At 40.8% G+C, this 25,154-nt stretch overlaps 2 protein-coding genes across 5 annotated transcripts in view; one reads left to right on the forward strand and one right to left on the reverse strand.

The window, feature by feature from the left end:
• LOC122533928 (transcriptional activator cubitus interruptus) overlaps window positions 1-10,813 on the forward strand; it is a 161,265-nt gene extending 150,452 nt beyond the window's left edge. For both annotated transcript variants that reach the window (XM_043664097.1, XM_043664098.1), the window contains exons 5-12: window positions 1,230-1,492; window positions 4,826-5,080; window positions 5,401-5,565; window positions 5,647-5,811; window positions 5,927-6,349; window positions 6,868-7,404; window positions 7,619-7,876; window positions 7,955-10,813. In XM_043664097.1, coding sequence (XP_043520032.1) covers window positions 1,230-1,492; window positions 4,826-5,080; window positions 5,401-5,565; window positions 5,647-5,811; window positions 5,927-6,349; window positions 6,868-7,404; window positions 7,619-7,876; window positions 7,955-9,427 — 3,539 coding nt within the window. In that variant the 3' untranslated portion in view covers window positions 9,428-10,813. The remainder of the gene's footprint in view (window positions 1-1,229; window positions 1,493-4,825; window positions 5,081-5,400; window positions 5,566-5,646; window positions 5,812-5,926; window positions 6,350-6,867; window positions 7,405-7,618; window positions 7,877-7,954) is intronic.
• Window positions 10,814-11,449: 636 nt separating this feature from the next.
• LOC122533927 (227 kDa spindle- and centromere-associated protein-like) lies at window positions 11,450-24,876 on the reverse strand. 3 transcript variants are annotated; one of them, XM_043664093.1, is made up of 16 exons: window positions 24,760-24,876; window positions 22,232-22,505; window positions 21,992-22,099; window positions 19,103-19,957; window positions 18,441-18,834; window positions 17,732-18,087; window positions 16,984-17,415; window positions 16,463-16,636; window positions 16,169-16,375; window positions 15,833-16,084; window positions 14,979-15,265; window positions 14,809-14,911; window positions 14,069-14,263; window positions 13,462-13,789; window positions 12,752-13,266; window positions 11,450-12,057 (listed from the first exon to the last, which is right to left on the reverse strand). In XM_043664093.1, exons 2-16 carry the CDS (start codon window positions 22,409-22,411, stop codon window positions 11,962-11,964), a joined length of 4,482 nt encoding a protein of 1,493 aa, XP_043520028.1. In that variant the 5' UTR covers window positions 22,412-22,505; window positions 24,760-24,876; the 3' UTR covers window positions 11,450-11,961. The 3 variants fall into 3 exon arrangements, with proteins under 3 accessions (XP_043520028.1, XP_043520027.1, XP_043520029.1); XM_043664094.1 differs by lacking the exon at window positions 11,450-12,057 and having other exon boundaries at window positions 12,846-13,266; window positions 13,462-13,632; window positions 13,682-13,789; XM_043664092.1 differs by having other exon boundaries at window positions 12,752-13,789.
• Between the last annotated feature and the right edge of the window lie 278 nt (window positions 24,877-25,154).

Genomic DNA, 25,154 nt, shown 5'->3' on the forward strand with positions numbered 1-25,154 from the left:
GCCGATACCGTAACAAACGCGACGAGAGAGAGAGAGAGAGAAAAAAAGTGGAGAAAAAACTGTCGGCGGAACAGCGAATTATTCGTACAGCCAGACGCTGATTTCGCTGGTCGATAACGATGGCGGGCGTGTGTCGTTGGTACAACGTTCGTTAAATTGTTAACGCGAATTCAGCGGACGAGGGTGGCGATACACCGGGGATAATCGATAGAGATCGAAATCGGACCGCGTCCATTCTCTCGACAGTCGAGGCACGCCACGCCGGACTTCCGGCACGTAGGCCAAGCTTGCATTTCAATGTTGCCAGCCTGTCTTACAAAACTGTGGGGCCTCTGTGTGCACCGGTGATCGTGTAGGCTGCGGCTCTGTGTCGTTCTTTCCTCCTTTGTACGAGGGGGAGGGAAGATTTAGGTCTTCGAGAAAGACGTTTATGAACTAATGGATGAACTGTGGATACCACTGGCAAAAACATTGTTTGTTAACAACCTCCTGCGCTCGAATGACGTGCCACGCGCGTCGAGAACTTTTTGTCCCAAAATTGCAACATTTTTTTAAGTATAAGCTCGGTTTTAAGTATATTTAAGTATAACCCAGGCAAGACAAATAATTTTAATAAATCTATTACTTCTCAATAATTTCTATCCAGCGATTTCGTACCGACGAGTTCGAAAAGAAAGCGACGAATCGTTGTATACGTATTTGGTCACTCGTTATGGTCCGCAATCAGTTGCCAGCGCAAGTTGTGTTGTATTTGGTCGCTCGTTATGGTCCGCAATCAGTTGCCATGTAACATGTGAGAATATATAAAATATTACGACATATATTGTGTATTTTAATATTTAGTTTAATAAATAATTTAAATTCTGAAAACTGGTAATCGTTGTACGCGAAACTAGTTATAAAGCTCGATTCAAATTGAAATTACCGAGAATAAAAAGTTGCAGTGATAAATGATAATTTCGGAGAAGGAATTAAAAAATATACAAAATCCTTGACAGAAACAAATTTCCTTTTTATCACACTCGCGCGCTGTATATTTTACTCAAAGACAATCACTTTATTTGTAAAAACATTAATGTGTTTTATTAAAAGTTTACATGCGAACACGTGTCATTCTTATGTCAGATAGTCATTTTTAAGCATCACTCTATCATTTCTCAAGTATTTAAATTTGTTTTACTCTCAATTTAATTTATTAATCTTTTCCATTATTTTCCTCTGTGTCGTAGCAATGAGTCCGGCTTTGGGAATGCATCCGGGGATGGCACCACACCTGCAACAGCTTCAGGCGCATATTTTGAGGAGCGCAGCTGCTCTTCTGCCCCACGCCCATCCTCTGCAACCCCCTGCGCCACCACCACCGCCCCCTCACCCACACCCCCATGCTCACGGATTGTCGCCACACTCGCAATTATATCCCGGCGTGCCACCCCATTCCACCGCCTCGGCAACCCTTGGACCTCACGGAGGAGGATTGCCGCCAAAAACTGAGGTAAATAAAGAAATTCTTTCGCAATTTTTATTAACATTAATTGGCTCTTGCGTAACGCAAATTTTTTTTGTAATTTCTGACATTATACCGATTGATTCAAACAGAACTTCTCGAAAATATCTTTATTAATTTGAAAATAAATAACAGCTTTGATTCAGTATCTGCCAATTCTCGAACAACTTTTGACTTTTCAATTGCTTCAACACGAATCTTCCTTCCTGCGACATTTTCTTTCTCATTCGAAACGCCCTGTTCGATGAAATAGACATGGGGAAAAAAACGTGATCAGCCAATCTTCTCATGCAACACGATAATTCTAGCTCTAGCAAACGCGATAGCTCTAGCGCTGCATGACCGATGTTCGATTGTTACTGCCAATCAGGCGTGGACGTATGCTCGGTAGCTCGTCATCGATTCATCCTGAATAAGTAATCGTGTTTGCTCAGCCTCTCGAGCCTGTACTCTGCTAACCAAGGCGCTGCGCGCCGTGTGTACACACACGTACAGGGTCTCTGGAAGACCCTCGGGACGAGACTTCTCAGCTTCATCCTCGCGGCACGCAAACAGCAAAAGGGGGAGAAAGAGAAAAAGATTGGGTTACCCTCGCATGGTCCTCGGGTTACAAGCAATCTCGCGCACATTATTTCGCCAGATTCCACCCCCGTCCACCTGACCATCGTCCTTTATCTCCTTCCTTCTCTCCTCTTCCACTCGTACGTTCTCCGATATTCGCGTCGTTGTTAATCGTCGTTCTCCTCGTGTACTAAGAGAGCCTTTACTCTCTTTGTTATACCTCTCTCAGTCTCTCTTTCTTTCTCGCAAGCCGAGAATCGCTCTCTCTCTCTCTCTCTCTCTCTGTGTCTGTTTCTACTCTACTCCGTCTCTAGCCGGCTTTCTGTATCTGCTCTGTGTTTGCTCTGATTTATTTACATCCGCGGCCGGCGGTTTTCATTTTCTCCGCTGAGCGACACGACTCGCCGCGTGTCCGCACGCTGTTAAGTTCCCAGTGCCTGATTGCATCGACTCGCGTTTCTTGCATCTCGCGAGATATCCCTACAGCCGCGGCGAACTCGTGTACACGATCGTTCCCACAGAGGTGATCGATGGATTTACAGGCACGTCGTAATCGAGTTATCCATGCGTCGCTACGGGGCACCGTGGATCGCTTCGGTTCCCCGAAAGCGCGTCTTCGTGTTAAGATGTGGATTATCGACGATTTGGAAATTCAAAAAAATTATGAACTACAATAATTATGATTATAATTTAATATATTGTAAAATATATTGTAATATAATTTTATATAATATTATATAATATAATTGTAATTAAAATAAAATATATTGCATGATATATTATTATAATTATAATAATTATAACAATTATGACTGTAAACCTTAGAAACTTTAGAATTAGAGAAGTGTATAATGAACTGTGCATATCGAACTCTAAGGGGATAAAATTAACACCGCCGAAAGTTCTCTCATTTTATGTTATACACTGCAATTAGAGAATGCGCGAGAATTTATTTCAAAGTAGGTCCCGAAAGTATCTCGTAATGCGAGAATTTCGGGATTGCTGTTAACTCATTGCGCTGGCAACTGATTTGCGGACCATAACGAGCGACCGAGCCGTATATAATAATTCGTCGCTTTCTTTTTCTTTCGAACTCGTCGGTATAATCGTCACTGGCTAGAAATTGTTAAGAAGTAACAGAAGACGGAAGGAAGGCGATTGAAATTAATGGACGAAAGTGACGGTTCAAGGTTTGGGAAAGGTATTAGGCAAACGCTCTTCGAAAAGAAACTTTTAGCACTTTCTGGCAGCAGATATAGAAGGTAGATAAAGATCATTAACACTTTCAAACTGCGTGCGACGGCACACCTCCATGTTGCTTGATCGTGCGTCGAGAAACGCGTGAATGGTTTACCGAAGCTATCTTCGATTAAGTTGTCCAATCGATGAAATTTATCGTACACTGAAACATCGTTGAATACTGTAAATCGTACGTGTTTATGGTATTCATTAAACAGTAGCAGTGGTGGCGCATACTAAGCCAATAATCTCGAATCTGTAGAATCTTTTGTAGGACACAAATACTTACTGAGAATAAGCAAACAAACACGAGATGTAAAAATTAGAATCCTCAATTTTAAATTGTACAGTTTGGAAGAAGTAAATAAATATAAGATGTAAGAGAAAAATTCGTCAGTGTTAAATTGATCTGAAAGGGACGAAGATACCTATTTAAAAAAAGAAAGTATAATTTTTCCGAAACCTTCGAAAGTATAGAGAAGAAACTTTTCAGTTTTGAAATAACACACAAATTAAAGTACAGAAATGGCAATATTCGTCGAAAATGAAAGATATGAAGGAGAAATTTGTCAGATGTTTTTGACGATGTATAAAGTGATCCAGAGGGATGAATATATCTATTTTAAAGAAGATATAATTTCAGGAACCTTCGAAACTCCTTCTTTCATCAACTATATCCATCCACTTCTCAAACAATTATATACCCACCATATTATTCAATGCTCAATCCCTTCAAAAACCAGCATCTCCATTTTTACTTGCAATTGAACGCAAGGCAGAAAGGAGAATGTGGGCGGAGATATTCCGAGATATACGTCTGTATCATAACGCGGAGGCGAAACAACCATCGGTTTACGAGGGCAAGGAACGACCACGTACGATCGGTCGGGTGTGTAGGGCTGTACGGTACGCGATAATTGCGAGATCGCGTGCAGATCGTATGTCACGAGGCGAGCTTCCCTCGCCTGAGCTATCCTGAAACGTCGGCGTTTGTATCAGAAAATCGCTGGCCTAGTGTCAGAAGATCGCCGATACGAACCTTCTGAATTCCTGCCGGCGATCGAATTAACATCCGCTGTCTGTGTATCATCCGATATCCTCGAGTACTCGCTACTGCAACTCTCGCTTCACACTCCCCTAGAAAAGGAACGACGACTTTCAATTCAAGTCGAGGTGAAATTATCTCCTTCGCGATTGAAATTTTGATCAATCTAAAAATCAAAGTGTACAATCGTATGATATTCTTATTTCTCCGAGAGTTTATTTTATCTAAAAAAAAAAAAAAAAAAAAAAAAAAGAGCAAGGAGTCCAAACTTTTGAGCAGGTGCTCGAGTCCTTTTTGGACCCTTAACGTAAGAAATTACAGTTCACTCGACGTGGCGAGTTCGATTGAAACTGAGAAAACGTGCACTTAGCGCCTGGATGAAATCGAGCGAAACTTAATTAATCGAGATTGACAGAGGATTATAGCAATTTGTCAGAATGGGACATTCAATTGGAATCGGTAATCGCAATTTGCAGAGTGCAGAGTCGTGCAGAAAGGCGTCGGAGTCGTCGACCAGGTCGGTGACGGCTGAGGCAGACACGTCTTCGAGGAGAGCTTCGACGAAGGTGAAGAGGGAGCCTGCCACGACGACCACGAACGCCACCACCACCACTGCGCCACCCACTCACCCCCAAGGACTCAGTCCCAGCGAAGACCTTCGAGACGAGCCTGGCGACTTTATCGAAACGAATTGCCACTGGAGAGACTGCGGCCTTGAATTTCCTACCCAGGTGAGAATTTAACGATTAAAATCTTAACGAACAAATCAACGCCTAATTTCAATCTTACGTATTTAGTAAATTAACTGATCTGTCAGTTTCGTAGGAAGATCCGAGGACTGATTTAACATGAAACAGTCATTGAAATTAATATTTTTGCTCGGTTGAGCATTTGACAAAATCTGAAAGATAAACGCCTAGTTTAAATGTTACATATTTAGTGAATCAATTGGTCTATTAGTTTCGTAAAAGGGAAAGAATAGTTGGAAGGTTAGTTTGATATAAAAAGAAAAGCCATTGAAGTTAATATTTCATACTTTGATTATTTCCAGGATGATCTTGTTAAACATATTAACAACGACCACATACACGCGAACAAGAAGAGCTTCATCTGTGGTTGGGAGGAGTGTTCGAGGGGGAAAAAACCGTTCAAAGCTCAGTACATGCTGGTGGTACACATGAGAAGGCACACTGGTGAAAAGCCTCACAAGTGTACCGTGAGTACACTCGCCACGTTGTCGTCCAATATTGTAGTTAGATATACGTTACTTACGCTCTGATTTTTTTTTTAATTACAGTTCGAGGGATGTTTCAAGGCGTACTCGCGCCTGGAGAACCTGAAGACGCATCTGAGGTCCCATACTGGGGAAAAGCCATACACTTGCGAGTATCCCGGTTGCAGCAAGGCCTTCAGCAACGCCAGCGATCGGGCGAAGCACCAAAACAGGACTCATTCCAACGAGGTAGTCTCTAAATTCAAAACTTAAAGCCTCATCCCTTCACATTGTCCCGTCAATGTTACGCTGAACTTTAATTTAAAGCTAACGCAAATTAAGCCTCGATCCAATGAATTTTCAGAAACCCTACGTCTGCAAGGCGCCAGGCTGCACGAAGAGGTACACCGATCCATCCTCTCTGAGGAAACACGTGAAAACTGTCCACGGTGCGGAATTTTATGCCAATAAGAAACACAAAGGAGGCGGCGGAGACGGCGGAGGAAGCGACGAAGCTGGCGCAGGCGGCCACAGTCCAAGCAGAAGCGAGGATCTTCATCCGAAGACACCGAGTTTGTCGAGCCCAAGCGTGAAGTCCGAGAGCGAAGCGAACAGTCCACCTAGTATGATGCAGCAACAGGGTAGCCCGTTAGTCGGTGGTTGCAACGATGAAGTCGCTGGTGTCAGCGCGTTGACGGGTGATGGCGTGGCCTTGGCCGAGGAACCTTGGGACGAGGAACCTGACGACCTGGATATCGCCGATCTGCCGGTTGCTCTTCGTGCCATGGTGAGTCTTTTGATAATTGAGATTAACTTGCTGTTCTGAGTATGAGCGAAGGATACAACGCCATAGTGATGAATGAACGTAATGTAAAATGTTCTTGAGAATATAGCGGTTTTATTAGTGTGATCAAAAATATATTAGATCGATACTTGTAGTATATTCCTATCATAAATTTTCTTTCACCCAACGCTGTATAATTTTAATATTTATATACTTATATATTAATGTTATATATTGTACATTTTTATATTTTTATATATTAATATAATATATAATATATTAATTTTATACATTTATATATTAATTTTAATATTTATACAACAAACTAAAGGAAAATTTTTCAATACGATTGTAACAGAATTCTATAGAAAATACTAGAAATAATATCCAGAAGATTAAGATTTAAAAAAAAAAAAAAAACACAGAACCTTTCAAAGTCTGCATTATTATCTCAAGATGCAAAAGTTTGCAGTGACGAGTGTTAAATGAGAAGTGATCAATCTGCAATTATAACGCGACAGGTTGGCGGAATGGAGTCGCAGCAGCAGCAGCAGCCTCCTCCCCCCGCTTCGAGGAACCGCCTGAAAGGCAGACTGAACGCAAAGGGCATGCCAAACCTGCCCGTAAGCGTGTCCGGTATGAGGGGGACACGTGGCATGGGTCCACAGGGTAACATCGGCGACCTGAACAGGAGGATCACTGACCTGAAGATGGAGGGTGGCGGTCCCGCCCGTCAAACGAGTCTTTCCGACTTGCAACTCAGGCTGCAACCTCTCAACGAGCCACGAAGGGACAGCAACAGCACGGTCAGCACCTATTACGGTAGTATGAAGTCCACGGACTTTGGTAGCAGACGAAGCAGCCAAGCCAGCGGTGTCAGCGCTGTCAGAATAGGCCAGACCGGGCCTGGCAGCTTCTACGATCCAATCAGTCCAGGAACGTCGAGGAGAAGCAGTCAAATGAGCACCACTTCCGGTAGAATGAACCCACCGAGTCACCTACAGGGACCTTACTCGACCAGCAACCTTGTCGTTCAAACGCAGAACATGTCTCTTCAGGTTGATAGACGAATATAAAATTTTCAAAAATCTTCAAATATTTTTGCTACCGCATAAAAGTTTCAGTTTCTTAAAGAAGAAAGATCTCAAAGGTTTTTTACATTAGTGTAAAGCAAATCGAACAATAATTTATAATATTATTTCGTTTTTGTACGAAGATATTGAAGTTAATAGTGTACGTGGAATATTTAATGTAACGTAACGATGAATTTAGGGTATCCAAGGTATGCCAGGAGATTGGAGCGGCCCGAGCGGCCATTGCACGCAACCATCCGGCGACCGCCGCATGTCGGAACCTACCAGAGGTCACCAAACGCAAAGGAATTCACCGCCTGTACCACCCAGGCCAAGATCAGCTCAGCTTCCGGAACATCATCCCAATCAGGAAGTCATTCTAGACGAGGTTGGTGAAGGTGAAATGGTAGAGAATAAGCTGGTCATTCCCGATGAGATGATGCAGTACTTGAACCAGGTAATTAAATCGATCGTACGCAGAAATGGTGCTCGAAGAAACGAATAGACAAATGAATTAATTTTTTAATTTATCCAGGTTCAAGCAGGAGGAACCCAAGTCAACTGTCGCAGCAGTCCCCTGCCGATTTGCCAGTCGCCGATTTGCACAAATCCCCTGCACTATCAGCGTCAGATGCAGCCTACTTGCAACTACAACCAATCTCACCAGCAGACCTGCTATCCACCGTCGCAACCAGCTCAACCATCCTGCACCAAGTATCAAAATACCTCGCCGTCTCCTTACAACCAATGTCCCAGCTCCAGACCCCCGCAATCTAATTCACAGTACTGTCCTCCACCTACTTATCCGTCTCAGTCAAACGGTGGACAGGTGCTCAGTCCGGCAGCGGGTCAAGTGATGTCGCCAGGTTCTCACTACGCTCCCAGCCACATCAGCGATCAGCCTCTAACATCGCCGGCGGCTGGTGCCCTCGCGCCTCAACATCCTCCGCAGAATCTTCCTCAGAATTCAGCTCAACTGACCAGGAACTGTCCCCAAAGTCACATGCATCACAGCTACTACCCAGGCTACAACTGTCAGGGGCAGATGAACGCGAACTGCACGGGAACTCCAAGTAGCCAAGTGAACCATCACGCGAGTCCCCCTTGTGCACCACCGAATCACGGCTCTATGAATCAACCGCAGTGCGTGCAGATGCGTTCTGCTGGAAATTGTCAGCCACTGTCTCCGCATTGTGCTCAACAGCCAGCCATTCCCAGTCAGACGACCATGAGTCATCCTAATCCACAGTGTGGTCAAGTAGCCAGTCAGTGTTCCAGGCCAATGGTAACGCCCAACGGCCAGGTGCCAAACATTCATCCAGCTCAGCAAACTACCGTGCCTAATCAGTGTGCTCAGATGTCACCGCACTGTTCTCAACTGAATATGAACAATCAGGCCAAGCCTGTCGCCAATTTGACCAGTCTCCAAGGTTGTCAGCAACAGACGCAGCAGCAAAACACTCCGTGCCTGCAAATGACCAACTGCACTCATCCGAACGGCGGTGGCCACAGATCAGTGAACGACTCGACTTTACCCAAGAGGACGTCACCGCAGTTGTGCACCGTTCAGCAGGCCAACTGTAGGATGCAACAGCAGCAGCATACTTGCACGCACGGTTGTCAGGCTCGAGGGAATCTTCCGAACCATCAGCAATACAGTTGCAGCTGCCAGTGGGGTTACGGTGGAGATCAGTGTTACCACGAGCAAACGGGCGCTGCTTTGCCGGAGATTCAGTGCAGAGACATCAGTCAGTCTCAGCAGGGATCGCCGATGAAGCCTCCTCAGGGTATGAGGCAAGATTCGTACAGAAGGACACTGGAGTACGTGCAACAGTGTCGAAACTGGTCTGGCAACGCGCAGACTCACGAAACGAACGTATCCAGTTCCACTCACCCCATGTCACTGCCACAGCCTTTGCCATCCAGCGCCAACATGGTGGTGAACGACATGACCTCCTCGTTGAGCTCGTTGCTCGAGGAGAACAGATACCTACAGATGATTCAGTGAACACGCTCTGTTGGCGATAATAAATATATATATACATATAGATGAATATATATTTTCTATCGTAACTTTTTTTTGATACTGTCGTTTGATAAGGGACATTCTCGGAGAATGACGAAGAATTCATCGGAATTCACGTTTTATATTTTTAGATCAATAAAAGAGAGATCAGAGATGATCTTTCTTTACTTTTTTTTTTTTTTTTTATTCTTCGTGCCTTTTGTACTTGTTGAGCGTACAACGACGATCGTTGAAATTAATTAAGATCACGAGCTCGGATAATGGGCGACATCCTCGATGTTTGAGTGAACGATTGCAATCGAAGAAAAAATATGTATTACGGCGAGAGTTCAGCAATGTTTTTTTTTTCTATTGTGCTGCGTTTTTTCTAGAACTGTGTTAGCGATGTATTTTGTACAAAAATCGAGGGAACACCTCGGGGTGCCTTAACAGAGGAGCTAAGCTCAAATACAAACTACAAAGAGTAATTTATTATTTTCGGAGAATCGTGTTCAAAATTCTCTCGAGCGAAATTTATATATTTATACATACGTGTAGGATTATCGATGTTACGCTTACGTGCGAGATACGTTTCTCGGATCTTCTGTCTGTCGCGCAAAATAAATTTCACCCGTAGAAATGGATCGATGACGAGAGATATTTCTTCCAGAGCATCCCTTCCACCGTATTTTTGTACGACCGAGTCTTTTCAATGTGCCAACATTATTGTGTTTCACAAAAATGACGATGGTTCTCCGCGATGGCGACAACGCGAGTTCTTGCTAATGAGATTAATCAGTTACAAACTACTACGGCCAATGTTAGAACGTAACGACGTGTAGATAGATCACGTTAACGTAATTATTGATCAACAGTTAGATAATCACATTTCGCGAAAGTGTATGTGACTGTGTGCGCGCGTGCGAGCGAACTGAGCGAATCGAGTGGCTGCGTTTCGCGAGGAACTGTATTGTAAAGAGAAGCGTAAAAATATAGTTTGAGAAAATATTTCTAGATTATATATATACATACTTGTCCGAATCTCTCTAGTTTTTATAAAATGTATTATCCAGTCCGGTGCCTTTTATCGTCACGCCGCCGTTCGACGAGAGATCGAACGAGTGCGTGGAAAAATTGACAATTTAGCGTACCTAGAGCTATTTCTCTCTCTCTCTCTCTCTCTTTCTCTCTTTTTTTTCTTTTTTGTTATACAAACGATTTTGTACGAATTTTATTATATCTACAGAGTGCCAGGAGTCTTGTGAATATTATACATATCTTATCGTATACATATAGCGTAGTGACTCAAGTATGCGAACGGAAGAAACATCAGAAGTGTTTTACACTGTGAGAACTGTTAATAAACTAAAAATAAACCCATCAACGAAACACCCTCGTTAGAATTGCTTTGACAAACTCATTCGTATTTTTTGCTGTTTCAGACGGTTTATTATTGCCGACTTGATATTGTTGCCGATGCGTGGTGCTTTTTTTCAATCAAAAGTATCTTGATTTACAATATATCATTATGTTTTATAAAAAGACGTATTTTAATTAATTGGAATTTTCTTTGATCTTTCATTATTATTATTAATCGTTATTTATTCATCCTTGGGATAACAATTAACAAAATAATTTTTAGGTAATTGGCAGTATTTCTATATTTCTCCTAACACTACAAACAGCTGCTCGAACATCGAATTTTGTCGAGTCTACACAAATGTGATTAATGTACGTATTATTAACCTCTATTTTTTTCACCCTTGTGATATTAAAGTGACAATAACTAACAAAGTAATTTTTAGTAAACCTGCCATATTTTTACGATTTTCCCGACATTGCAGAGAATTATTTAAACAAATTTCGTGATAAATTATAAATGATTTACGGAAGAATTATAAAATGAAAAGCTACATTTGTCTATATTGTTTCGAACTCTGCACGATTCTGTTTCAATAAAAGAAATCCAACTCGAAAGAACGAAAAATAGGCTTACTTATAGAAGAGTGAAGAAAATGACTCGGCCTTTTTGTAGAATTTTTATTCATACGGCGAAATTAGTAGGTACAGTTCGTAGAAGGTACAAAACAGGAACGGATTCGAGAGCGATCACATAGAGATTCTCTTGTTAGGAACAACGAGACGTTTACTCACATCGACAGATACACCGACAATTGAAATTGTTCAAGAATGGAAGAAAAGAAAAGGAAGAACACTCGTTTAGTAGAGAAAATACTCGTATCAATGGCTTTGAATCACAGCCAGGCATGTTTCAAAGTCTTTCGTACATTTACGAGAGGGAAACGTAGATTTAATTATTTTAAGTGGAGACGAGACGTTTGATTCGCGACAAAAGAAAAAAGAACGAAAGAATCGATTCATCGATTTGTTCGGAACGAATCGCAAAGAGAGCTCGGACTCATTCTAGAATTATATAATTTCTCGTGGAAGCGAGCGCCGGCACGTTTCGTACACACGAGTTGCCCGTGTTTTGTTCACGTTTTCATGTACACGACGGGAATAAAGTGGCAGACGTCTCAAGATGCGTTATCGGGTGATGGTTGGTTGGAATCGCCACTTGAGTCGAGCTTCTCGGTATTTTTGGCATCCTCGGTGATCGATGATTCAGGTACCTGAAGAGTAACACGTCATTCGGCAATTATATCGTATCAGTAAAACTGTTGAATACAAAAATAATTATAAATAATAAATATGATATAAATATAATAATTCATGAATAACAATATATTTATAAATAATAAGAATTGTAAAAACAAATGAGATCAAATATATTGTGGTGAACATAGGATGACTGATACTGAGAAATAATAAAATATTTCGATACGTTAAATTAAATATCTTCCAGATTGTTAAAAAATATTGATATATTAAGGCATAAAAATAAAAATTGATACATTAAAAGCATAAAAGCAGCAAGGAAGAAATAGGCGAAGAATAAAAGTCTGAGGCAAAATGTCTAAAGTGAGGAGATTCACATATGTTCAATTCGTTCGATATATGAAATTAAAATAAACTTTTAGAAAGGAATAAACGAAACACCAAGTATGTGCAAACCAACAAAAAAAAAAAAAAAAAAAAAAAATCAACAAAAAGCAAAAGCTGCCGTTGTACAAACTTATACAACGTAAATATCAAATTCACCACATCACGGTTACTTTTAAAAGATTCTCGTCACGCGAAGAAGAGAAACTATTTATACAACATTCCGTCAAATGCCAAGAGATTTACAAGAGCCACTCACCACCGACGTGACTCGACAAAACGAAACTTTGAAAGGAACGTAATTCCGTAAGTCGTAATCCGTACCTGACGAGGTAGATCCGACAAAGCAGTCCTCAATCTTCGACTAGGCAGGACATCGGGCATAGGAGGAGGAACAGGCGGTTCCCCGTAGACCTCGTGAAGCTCCTCTAGCCTAGTGCTCAATGCAGAACCCCTTCTGTTGGTCGCGTTCATTTTGTTCATCAACCATTTCGCCTGTTCCTCCAACCTCTTCAGCCTGTCTTCTCTAGCGGCTAAAGCTTCCTCGGGCGTTCTGCCTTTCACGGTGGAAACCATTCTCTCATTCTGGGTCTTCGCCGACCCGCCAGCTTCAGCCAGGCTCGCAGAGTCAGAGAGTTTTCCAGTGTCACTGGACGAGCCCATGTCAGCGGTGGCAATCTCTTTGACAGTCTCCAAGCTCGATGTAGAGTCCACGGAGACGTTGTCCGAATCCACGATGTTCTCCAACGATCTGTTGGCTCCGGGTTTTTCTCTGCACTCCGCCGCGTCTTGGCACGTCGAGGAGACGAAGGGCGAGGGAGAAGACATTTGTCCGAAAACTGGAGCAAAAAATCGATTAGACGGGCCGACGATCAGAGGGTCTCTGAATTGGACGTTTTTCACGATCGTAGGTGCCACGCTGGACGGAGGGAAGGGTCCGATAGAGAACACAGGCTGCGCGTTTGCTACGCTGATCACACTGGGTACATAGGACGTGGACAATATCGAGGTGTCCTCGTTCTTTGCTTTCTCACCGTCCGTTTCGTTTCTACTTCGAGCTCCCTCCGCTCTGACGGTCGACGAGGTACAGGTCTGCATTGTCGGAGGATCGAGAGTAGAAGTATCGTCGAGTACCTCCGTGGTGGTTTTCTGAGATTGCAGAGGCGTCGTAGACCAAGGTTCGATGATTGATACCATGTTGTCTTCATTCGTGACATTTTCCATGATATTCTCGTCGGTTGACGATGAGAAGGCTGTTGAGGTGACGTTTATAGTGCTATCGATGCTAATGAGATCCTGGATAACATTTGTCAGAGCCTGGTCCAGCGGATTTAACGATTCTTGTGGACTTTCTGGAAGCAACTGTTAAGAGAGAGAGGTTAGTGTCGAGGAATCTGTGTGATTGTTAGCATTCAGTTTTTCACACTGGAACTATAAAATTTGAAATAAATTGCAAATTTACGGTATGATGATGAACATAAGATTTTACTTGAGTGAATTTCACGTTCTAGATCAATCGAATTACCAACGAAAAATTACGAATTAATTAATTAATTGAACGACTTGTAATACAAAACAATCGAAGTGAGAGAAGTTGAGAGCAGTTCGTAAAAAGAGAGAAATGTAAGTAATGGTTGTTACTGGTGATTCTGCTACGTTCGTGGATTCAGTGTTTAGAACCGCGTCCGCGACTTCTGTCTCATCTAGTTCTGCTTCAGTCTCTGGAGTAGGGGTTCGTTGCTCTAACGTTGCTGAGGAGCCTGTCTTTGGCTCGGATAGCTCCGTGTCGGTTGGCTGTTCTGATTCTGTGTCCGGCGTTGGTGCTCGAGGACTCTCCTGAACAAATTTATAACGTATAATATTTGTATATATAAAATATAATATCGTATCATATTAATGTATTGATTATAAATAATATAATAAATAAATATAAAAATATTTTTATGTTATGGAATAATACCACATTTTGAGCAAACCATATACTACTTGTATTCACACAATTTCTTAAAAACCACAGTTGACATTTATAATTAATTTGTATCGAGTACTTAGCAATGACTATAAATAATTTAACAATATCCTTCGGCTCTAATTATAAGTATGTAAACAGAAAATATGTATCATAGTTGTATATCCGTGTTATCCTTTAAGACAGAAAGCATGTCTGTACAGTTAGCGATCTGAACAGCTAATCTGGACAGAAAGCAATCTGTACAGCTAATAACCCAGCAGCGGATTTTATAGCTTAATAAAAAGGAAAAAAGTTAAAACACAATATACATGTGTTATAAAATCATATCATTATAAATTAAATTACATTATAATACGGAATAATATTTATGATATGGAACAATACCAAAAACAATCGAATAGATAGTAACCTTTCGCGACCTTCTGCGCAGGCCTAATCTAATTCTGTCGTCCATGGCGTCGTCTTCCTCGTCGGTATCATCACCTCGTTCGTCGCTGAATCCGCTTTCCGCGCTGTATTGAAAGATGAACAAAAGTTTTAGAGAACACGAAGATCAACAGTCGGAAAACATCGATCTACCTGTTATTGAAAGAATCGTGAGAAGCGAGAGCTTTCCTAGCAGCGAACTCTCTTCTCAAGCTCCTCCACTCCAATTCCGTGTTCGTGTTCTTCTGCCTGGCGGACTCCCACTTCTCGCGACAGTACTCCAATTCTTGTTTCAGCTCCTGCAACATTTTCCGCTTCTGCTGCAGCTCGTATCGCAGGATCTTCTCGTGCGTGTGCAGCTGATGATGCTGGGCCTGCATTCGATCGACTATCGTCCACGTTTTACTCAATTCCACTGACACTGCTGACAGTCGCTTCTCCTGGAAATACGCGCGCTCTCTTTCAAAAACGAAACGAATGAAATAAACGGAAAGGAAATAAATTGAGAATGAATTTAAATATATAATATATATATAAAAGTAAATAAATATAGAATAAATATATATTAAAGAATTAATTTAAATATATTATATATATATAAAATAAATAAATATAAAATAATATAAAATAAATATATATTAAAGAATTAATTTAAATATATTATATATATATATATATATATATAAAATAAATAAATGTAAAATGATATAAAATAAATATATATTAAAGAATGAAAAAAAAATATATATATATATATAAGTAAATAAATATAAAATAATATAAAATAAATACATATTAAAGAACGAATTTAAATATATAATATATATTTAATATATAATATAATAATATAATAATATTATTATATTATAATAATATAATATGTTTAATATATAATATAATAATATAATATATAATATATTTAACATGTATATAATATTATAATATATATATAATATTAAATATATAATATAATTTGCAATGATATGAGAATGAACTATGTTTTCTACCTGTTCGCCAAGTTTACACTCCAAATGGACGTTCAACTGTTTCATCCGATTCATCTCCTTCTCCAAGTGTTTCTTTTCTAATATCAACTCTTTCAGGCGGATGTACGTTTTGCTGACCGAGATCACCAATCTGGGGCCGGCTGGCGTATCGATCGATTTGTAACAGATGTTTGGGTCCGAGGAGGATGCCGCTGAAGCGGACGGAGCACATTCCGCGTGACAACTGAGCAACTCCAACAAGACACGCCAGACCTAGAACGAAAAAATAAGGAAATATCCGTTTGGTAAACAACGAGAAACGACGTTAAACGTTGAATTTACTTTTACTAATCTTACTTTAGGCAGGTTGTGAGCTATGTCCTCCTGCTGTAAGTCGTCTTCCTTCTTCTCTGTTTCAACCTCGGTTCCGTTTCCCCCGTCGCCGTGTTTCTGTGACGTTTTACTGCCCTCGACCTGCTCGATCAGGTCGAGAAGAAGCTTGGGAAGCGCAGCGGCTTCGGTGCCTTCCTCCCTCGCCATGTCGCATATCAAGTCGTGATTCTCCTGTTAAAACATCGTCGCGAACGGCGTCGATGTATCATTGTTGACTTTGCACCCTCGCTTTCGTCGTAGAACAAAATTTTCTAATACCTGAAGTAACTGAGTCAATCGATCGAGGTCCATGTCGGCAGAGGTGGCACCCAACAGCATCTGTGTAAACAGGCTATTGATCAGCGACATCTGATTCTGCAGATCTCTGCAGTCCGCTTTGGTGAGTCCCAGTTGAGATTCCAAATTCGTTATCTCCGTATACTGCGCGTCGGCCTGTCCCAAGTGAAGGGAAAAAGGTACGTATTTGAAACAAACACGTGAAAAAAACACGATCTGGCATCGATCTGTGACAGTATCTCTATAGTATCCTAATAACGGGATACCCATGTATAGGTTAGTCCACCAAATATTTATCATAGAGAATACCAACTGACTAGCAAATTATTTCAGGAAATCGAGACTTGGAAAAGTTTGAAAACTGGAAAACGAGAAACGAGTTTGGAAAATTTTTCGAGAACGAGAACAGGTCCCATGTACGTGTTACATAAAATAAATACATAAATAAATAAGCATGTATATACATAATTTTTTTAAATAAAATAAGATTTACGCTCAATGACCTTCTCGTCGGCCTTCTTTAGATCATCCTCCAGGCATTCGCATTTTTTCAACGAGTGATCCAGTCTCACCCTGGCCTCCGCTAGCTCTCTGGCCGCCGTCTCCCTCACTTCGTTCAGCACTTTCAGCCTCTCGTTGTAGAGGCTCTTCAGGCTATTGATATTCTCCAGCTGACGTTCGCACTCCAGGCTAACCCCGTCCTTCGCTTCTAGGAAGCTCCTGTCACCAAGTCGCGCCAGAATCTGCGCTAGATGGTCCTTCAGCTCGTTGGTAGCACGTTCTCTGAAGTAAACGGCCTCTCGGGTCCGGTTGGTCACGTCCGACAAGCAACGAATGCGGTACCGATGCTGATCCGGTTCAACCTCCAAACTATACCGAAGATCGTCCACCTTGTCCATTTGAATGCGGATGTTGTTCCTCAGCTCGTCGGATATCTGAAATTGTTACATTTTGGACTCTGTTTTTCAACAATAACGCAAGTAAGGCTGCTTACGGAATCTTTTTAATTTCAATTGCATCAAGTTTGCTGGATTTTTCAACTAGTGGATTTGGAAATAATTTTTGTTAATATTAACGATACTTATAAATTTACTTTTGTCAAATTTTTGCAGAAACGATTTTTCTTATTAACATTCTGTAGAAATTCGAAAATAATCTTCTAAAATTTTCAGGCTCGTCGAAAGTGATCTGGTATGTAGATTTTGATTTACTGAAAATAGAAATTTGTAGAAAAACGTTCGAAAGATTTACCTTCAAAACGCTCGTTAGTCGTTGAGCCTCCAAACGTTGCGTGGCCAACTCGTGTTCGTTTGGTTTCTGATCTTTCTCTCTAGTCTTCTTCAAGCTGTCGTCAGCCGTGTTTGTTCGTGCTCGAGCGTCGTTCTGCGCAGACCTCAGAAGCTCCAACATCCTCGAAGTTTCCGAGTGAGCCTCCTTCTCCGCGTCTAATTCCCGTCTAAGTCGCTCCATTTCCGACGAAACCGCCGCTATCGCTCTTTGCCTCGCCTCTCTCTTCAGGATTAATTCCTTCTTGAATTCCTCGATGTTCCCCGACGTGCGATCGGCAGGCGGGCTTCCTTGTGGATCGTCTGTCGATTCGATCGCATCTGCTCGAAACGAAACGATAAACAAATATAAATACCTTCTGATTTTTTATTTAAATTTTAGAAACCCTCAATTCTTATTTTCTCGAATTTTGGAATTTTTGAAGTTTCGAACTTTGGACATTTAGAAATTTAAAAATTTGGAACTTTAGAAATTTAAAAATTTGAAAATTTAGAAATTTAAAAATTTGGAAATTTGGAAATTAGAAACTCTGATACTTGGAAACATTGGAACGTTGAAACTTTGAAACTTTGGAACTTCGGAATGCTGGATTTTTAGAACTTTTAGAATTTATCGATTCTTTTTCAATCAGCATACGTACGCCAATAATTGGTTTAAACGATACCGAACGTACCAACGTCTTCTTTCAAGTCATCGACATCTGTACTTTTCCTCTCAGTCTTGATAGTCTCCTTCAGTCTTTGAATCTCGTCCAAAGCGTCTTCGAGGGCCTTTATCTGCTTCTTCTTATCGGATACCTCCTCCGACAGCTGCGCCTTTAATTCCAAAGTCTTCTGGCTCTCGGTGTTTATGATCTCCTCCTTTTCCAACAACGACTTTTGCAAATCTTGCTCGAGACTGGAGATCTTTGCTTCGGCAGTGTTCTGCAACGCGTTGAACTCGTCTATTTCCTTCAACAATCTCTCCGTTTCCTTCGTCGCAACGTCGAACTTTGCCATCAACTTTTCGTATTCCTCTCTCCGCTCTTTCAAACTCGACTCCGCCTCCTCGTGTCGCGATTGTGATTCCTAGGAAATCAAAATTTTTCGATATAACTGCGATTACTATCTTACTATATTTATTATACAGTGTCTCTGTAACTATATTTTCCAATATCAAGACAATTTTGAGTTTGAAATCCAAACTTAAAATTTTGCGCAAAATTTCAGCTTTTAAAGGAATTTTATTCCCTTGAAAAATTGTTTCAAGAATCCGTCAAGATCTGTCTATTAATTTCCAATTAATAAGATGCATAAGACATAAATTACAAGAAGGATACAGGATGCACAAACTCACTTCGCAATCTTTCCTCAGTTTCCTCACCATCGCCTTCTCCTCCACCAACTCTTTCGCTAGCCTCTCGTTCTCACGTTGATACTCGGATCGCTCGGCTTTCAATCTCTCAACTTCCTTCAACAATCTCACCGCTTCTTTCCCATCCAAACTTTCCTTCGTTTCATCCTCTATTCTACCTTCACTCGACTTCTCTAAATGCAAATTTGCCACGTGTCGGCCCTCCACGTTCCACCTGGAGCCCTCGACGTTTACGAAGCTTACTCTAGAAACAGTCTTTGCTCGAGCCTCGTCCATCGTCGTCTGCCCTTTGAATTCTCGTTCAGGTACACCGGCGCTGCTCGCGAGCCTATCACACGGATCGTCGATCGTCCACCGACGATCTGCGTCTCGGATCCCCTTCGAATCACAGACACTCGTCGAACTCTGTCGTTCGTCCTCTCCTTGGTTCGTCTTCTCTAGCCTCTCTATCCTCGATCGAACCTTCCTCAAACCGTTTTCCAATCTCTCGATCCTAAACTCCATTCTTTGCCTCTCTTCGTCTTCTTCTACTTTTTCTCCTTCCTCCTCCTCTTCCTCTCTTCTCTCATCGTTCGTCGTCAGTCTTTTCTTCAAGGCTTCGTCCGGCATTGATTCTTCAGACGATGCCACTCGCCTCCTCAGTTCCCTTTCTCTCGACAGTTCCATGTAAAGCGCCTCTAAATTGGCGAGAGTCGCGGTGTTCGCGGTAGCTAGCTGCTGATTGGCCATAGCCAGCTGCGAAATCACCTCCATAGCCTTCTGGTTCTGTTGAGCGAACGAAGAAGGGCCATGCCCCTCGGCTGTCTGCCAACCTGTCATCTGCGCGGCGTACGTCAACTGCAATATAAATAAATTGAACTAATTTCAGAGGCGCTAATTGAACCGAGAGGATCGACGATCGGAATTCTGGTTCAAGGAATGGTTACGTGGACGGGTCTCGGGTCTCGCGTTGCTTTCTTTCTTCACCGCGTTCTACGGGGGCTCTGATCGGCGAAGGGGGAGGGAAATCGAGATTTTTAGAAGCCCCGGTTTCGATGAACTCTTTCGTTTAGAAACTCGGAGTCAGAGTCAAACTTTCTCTAGGAAATTTTAGGAATTTAGAAATTTCCTCTTTGGTGGACGGAGAAAACTTAATAACAAATCTAGAATTCTTCTTGGACCTTAATGAAACAAAGAAATGATAAGAAAAAAGAAGAAATAATATATGGTTTATAACGTATTTTGAAATATGATATTTTATAAAATATATATATAATACAAATATTAATATAATAATATTAATAATATTTAAATATTAATAATATTTAAATATTAATAATATTAATAATATTAATAATATTTAAATATTTTAAAATATATATTTTATAATATAATATATTATGTTACTCTTATAAAATATATATTTTGCAATATATTACTCTTAATATATATTTTGTAACATATTTTAAAAATCATCCCTTTAAATAACAACGTTCTCCAATATAATGAATAATTGCAACAGTTTAATATTATTTCTATACCTGTATCAGTTAAATTTTCAAGATTTGTCCACACCACAGCAGATCTTATATAATATTATAAATATTTACAATATTACGATAATTTATAATACTTCACAAATTATGATGTCATTGATCTGTTAAAACACGGACATTTTAAGAATCCAATAGGTTGAGAAATAATATTACAAAGAACAATATACAATAATTATATCAAATAACATCGAGGAATAATAATGTAAATAATTTTTACCAGAACTCCAATACCTACTACACGCTATCAATCTTTGAAACCATTCCAAGTAAATCATATAAAACATATTCACGAACAAAAGAAACAGCAGAATTCTACTCTCCATTGAAAACTTACGCGTAGTAGCAAACAAACGCCGAGATAGTATCAAGTGCGTAGTCTCAGTGTTTGTCGAGTCTCGCAAAAATCCTGAAACTCTTTGAAGATTCGCGTATCCATGCAGTCGTTGCGGTCGTGGAGGACTGGTGTCCTTAGGATCGATCGTCGGCGAGCTTCGCGCCAAGCTCGATCCGCATCGAACGATCTACGAGAATGCACTGGCACGAGGGGTAGAGGCGTTCGCCGAAGAAGCTCGAGACACGGGGGCACGTGATCGCGATCGATGACTGCGAACTCGCGGAGCTACAGTGGCCGTGACTCAGCGTGTTCTCCCGAAATCCGCGAGGTGCCACGAAGCTTCTTGGAGGCTCGCCAGATTTCCCGCCCCGAACAAAAGAGCGAACGCGACTCGGAAAATTTCTCTCGCCGTTATCTACCTACGTCGTCGACGGACAAAAGACTGTCGTGTTTTTCTGTCGCGTTTCCCCGAATTTCTGCGAAATCGCCACTACTACGTTTCGTAGACTTTGTCAAATGTTTGAATTTCGAGAAAGCTTCGGACGCCTAGATCCCCCCGTCCGGTAGAGGGGGATTAATTCCGAACAATTCAATTCTTTTAACTTTCGCTACGGACTAGCAGTCTGATTTTATTAGCAAGTGATGCAAGAAGCATCGTTGTATCTCGAGGATCTTCTTTCACATTGAGACAATCGGATTATGTGAATCATACAGTCGGGGATGAACGTTGAGTCATGAAACAGATGAGCATTGGAAATAAAAGAAAGCACCAGGCATATACTGGAAGTGTGTGCATTTCTTCATTGGTGAGAGAACACTTGGAATAAGAAAACATTGTTCGACAAATTTTAAATTTCTTCCATTTTAACTCAGTGCCAATGCAAATTTCCCCTGGTCATTCTACGATTCTCATCGAAGAGAAGCATCTCGACGCAGCTTAATTTTCTCTCGGTCGTTCGTTCGCGTTCGCTTAAGGGAACAAAGAGAAAAGTCTTCGCTTACCAAACTCTCTCGTCGCAAGTCACGAGAACGCAAGTTCGACAAACTGGGCGCTGTCGGTCTTTGACACCATCGTTCTTCGCCCGTGAAAGTCGCGTAAGGACTTGGACCCTGAAAGATTCCGGAGGAATTAAAATAAAAACCGATATATAAACGGCGGTGCCGAGTGTTTTCTCGTTGGCTGATCTTGTCTCGAGCGTTTGCCCGCTAGCTGTAACGATAAATATTCGTTTTATATTTAACCTGCGATCGAGGTTCTTCACCCACGTCGAACGCGCTGGTCCTCGTCCTTTGTCGTATATTTTCGTTCGCGTATTCTGGACAGCAGGATCCCTCTGTCCCGTAGACGAACGTCCCCTCGCTTCGCCCCCTAAACGATGCCGACGTGGATGGCGTGCTGTTACTACTGCCAGCCGCGCCCATACTGCACTTGCTCTACTAGCGAGCGCTAATCTCTTCGTTGACGTTCGCGATTTATGGGAATTTTGTTCGATCTGGCTGGAGAGTTTCGAAGTATCTGAAAGCGTGGTTTAATTTATTGTTTAATTTATTAATATGATTACACATATTGTAACATGTAATATTATATTACGTATATTCGTAATTATATCAATACGTAAATGTAATTATTTGTACATTAATTTATAATTATAATATACGTATATGCAATTATAATATATATTAATATATAATTACAATCACATATATTTGTATATGTATAATTATTTGTATACTGTAATTTACGTATATACGTGTTTAATAATAAAAGTAACAGTGTATATACGTGTTTAATAATAAAAATAACAATGTATATACGTGTTTAATGATAATAATAACAGACTACTGTATAACGAGCAGACGGTGCATTCTAAATTTTAAGTTTTTCGTTAAATTAAAATTTTGAAGATCTAATTTCTGAATGAATCGATGCTAATCGATTCATAGATTTAAAAAATAGATTTAAAACTCGAATTACAATATTCGAGTTAATTGAAGAATTTTATGAAATTCGAATTTTTACGGAATTACAGAGGCTGGAGGATTCTAAACCAAGTAAAATTAAAATTCTAAATTCTGAATCTTTAAATGAAGTTGAAATTCATCGTAGAATTTGTATTCATTCCATGATTACCGGAACTTTGAAGTATTATCATTATATACAAAAGAGTGAATTTCTCCCTTATTAATTTATCTCATTCTTGGAAGAAAAAAAAGATATTCTGACTATGTTTCTCAATTCGTAAGTTGAAGAATAATGACGCCACGAACACGCCACTGGTTCTCTGGCTGCGCCGTGTTCATCAAGAAACAAAAACACCTCTATAAACGTCTCTTTCCAACTTCGTCAATTGAACTTCGCGCGAAGTTATACGAAGACGAACGAATTTGTTTGTCAATTCTCACTAATGCGCTAACTATCGATTAGCTCCGTAGAGCGAGCTGGCACGGAAGGGAAAAAAGTCAGACCGGGTCGGACTCGTATTTTTAGAAGACAGATCCGCGTTAATCTCCCTCGAGGAGAAGAAGGCGCGAGACTTGGTAAAAAAACGGTGGTTCATCGTTTCCGATAAGAAAACAAATGAACGAAAGGGAACAAAATTTTGCTTCTCTGCTGCCGGAGATCAAAGGCATCTCTTTCAGGGTAGGGAATCCTCGAACGAAGCTTTACGATCAGCGTGCCGTCGAGTCTCTACACGCGATGTAAATATGACTTAAATATAACTCGATCTACGATCGAAAAGCGCCGCGCATTTCCCAACGCAACGCAACGATAACAAAGAACCCAACCGTGCCAGTACAATTCTCCAGAACATAGTTACATTGTAACATATTACATTAATTGTATATAATAATAAATGAAGATTTTTTTTAATATTGGAACTAGTACATTTGTAATATGTTAATCATATATAATAATATATTATATACAATACATTAACTATATACAATAATAAATTAAGAACAGACAAGATAAATAAGATTATTCATGCCCTTAATTAAATTATATTGTAATTGTTACAACTGTAGTACGTGTATATTGTAAAACAAATGAAAACAGAGACTAGAGTGAAGCATATTATTATTTGTTTAATGTTAATTATGATTAATATTAATCTGTGATATATTTTGATAAGTAAATTGATATTCACAGATCATTGTAAATAGAACATAAATACGTGTATAAAATTCTAATATTCATGTTCTACCTAAGTAAAAATCAGCTTGTCGACAGGTTGATAAATCATTAGGAGTCTTCGACTGTCGCGCAGAAACGAAAACTCTGTGATCCACAATTGTTGAATTCCCATTGAGAAGTTTCCCGCAAGAATCAAGAAGAAATCAAGTAGCGTTCGCGCGATTCACGTTGCGCAGTTTCTTCAACTCTGATTCGCGATGGAAAAAAAGCCAATAAATCGCCGATAACCGAGATGGAATTTCATACAGAACACATGCAGAACACGAGCCGAAACAAACGCGAACACGAGTCGCAAGTCCGGCGCCGTAAAATACATCATAAATAGATGTACCGAGCGGTTCAGCCCACGAACCAAATTTAGATCCATAAGAACGGGCCGACGTTCCTCTTCCGATCTATCGAGCGTGATTTAACGTCGGTTGCGCGCAAGTCGCAGGAAATTGCGAAACTCGAAGAATCGAAGCGGAAAACGAGACTCGGTGTTCAGACGAAGCGGTCGATTCGGTTTCACACAAACAGCGGAAGTCTTTCAGAGCGATTCTGAAAGAAGTTATGATCACGATTGAACACTCACCGGTGGTCATCCGAATCGTGGATCGTTCGGTGGATTCGATTTCCTTCGGGTCAACGGCGACACTTGACTACCGTTGCCGCTTGCGGCCAGCGACTCACTTCTCTAAAAATACCGTTTCGAAAGACCGCGTGCGCGAGAGGTCCGTCCGAAACGTGGGTTCGTTTCTGTTCTTGGGCATGCGCGATCGTCACTTCCGTGTGACGCTCCGAGTCTCCTCTGATTTGCAACGCCGGCAGGTACTTGAGCTTCAGTAAACTTCCTGGATCGCCGGCGGTGGATCGGTTTTGGTTTATCTGGCTTTCCCGGGACAACGCCATTTAACCCTAGAACTACCAAGAACTAAAGCTAATGGAATTTTTATCAGAGATATTAAAGTGAGAAAAATAGAAAATGCA

Source organism: Frieseomelitta varia, unplaced genomic scaffold (genome assembly GCF_011392965.1).
Source record: "Frieseomelitta varia isolate USP_RPSP 00005682 unplaced genomic scaffold, Fvar_1.2 scaffold_562, whole genome shotgun sequence".
Classification (NCBI taxonomy): domain Eukaryota; kingdom Metazoa; phylum Arthropoda; class Insecta; order Hymenoptera; family Apidae; genus Frieseomelitta; species Frieseomelitta varia.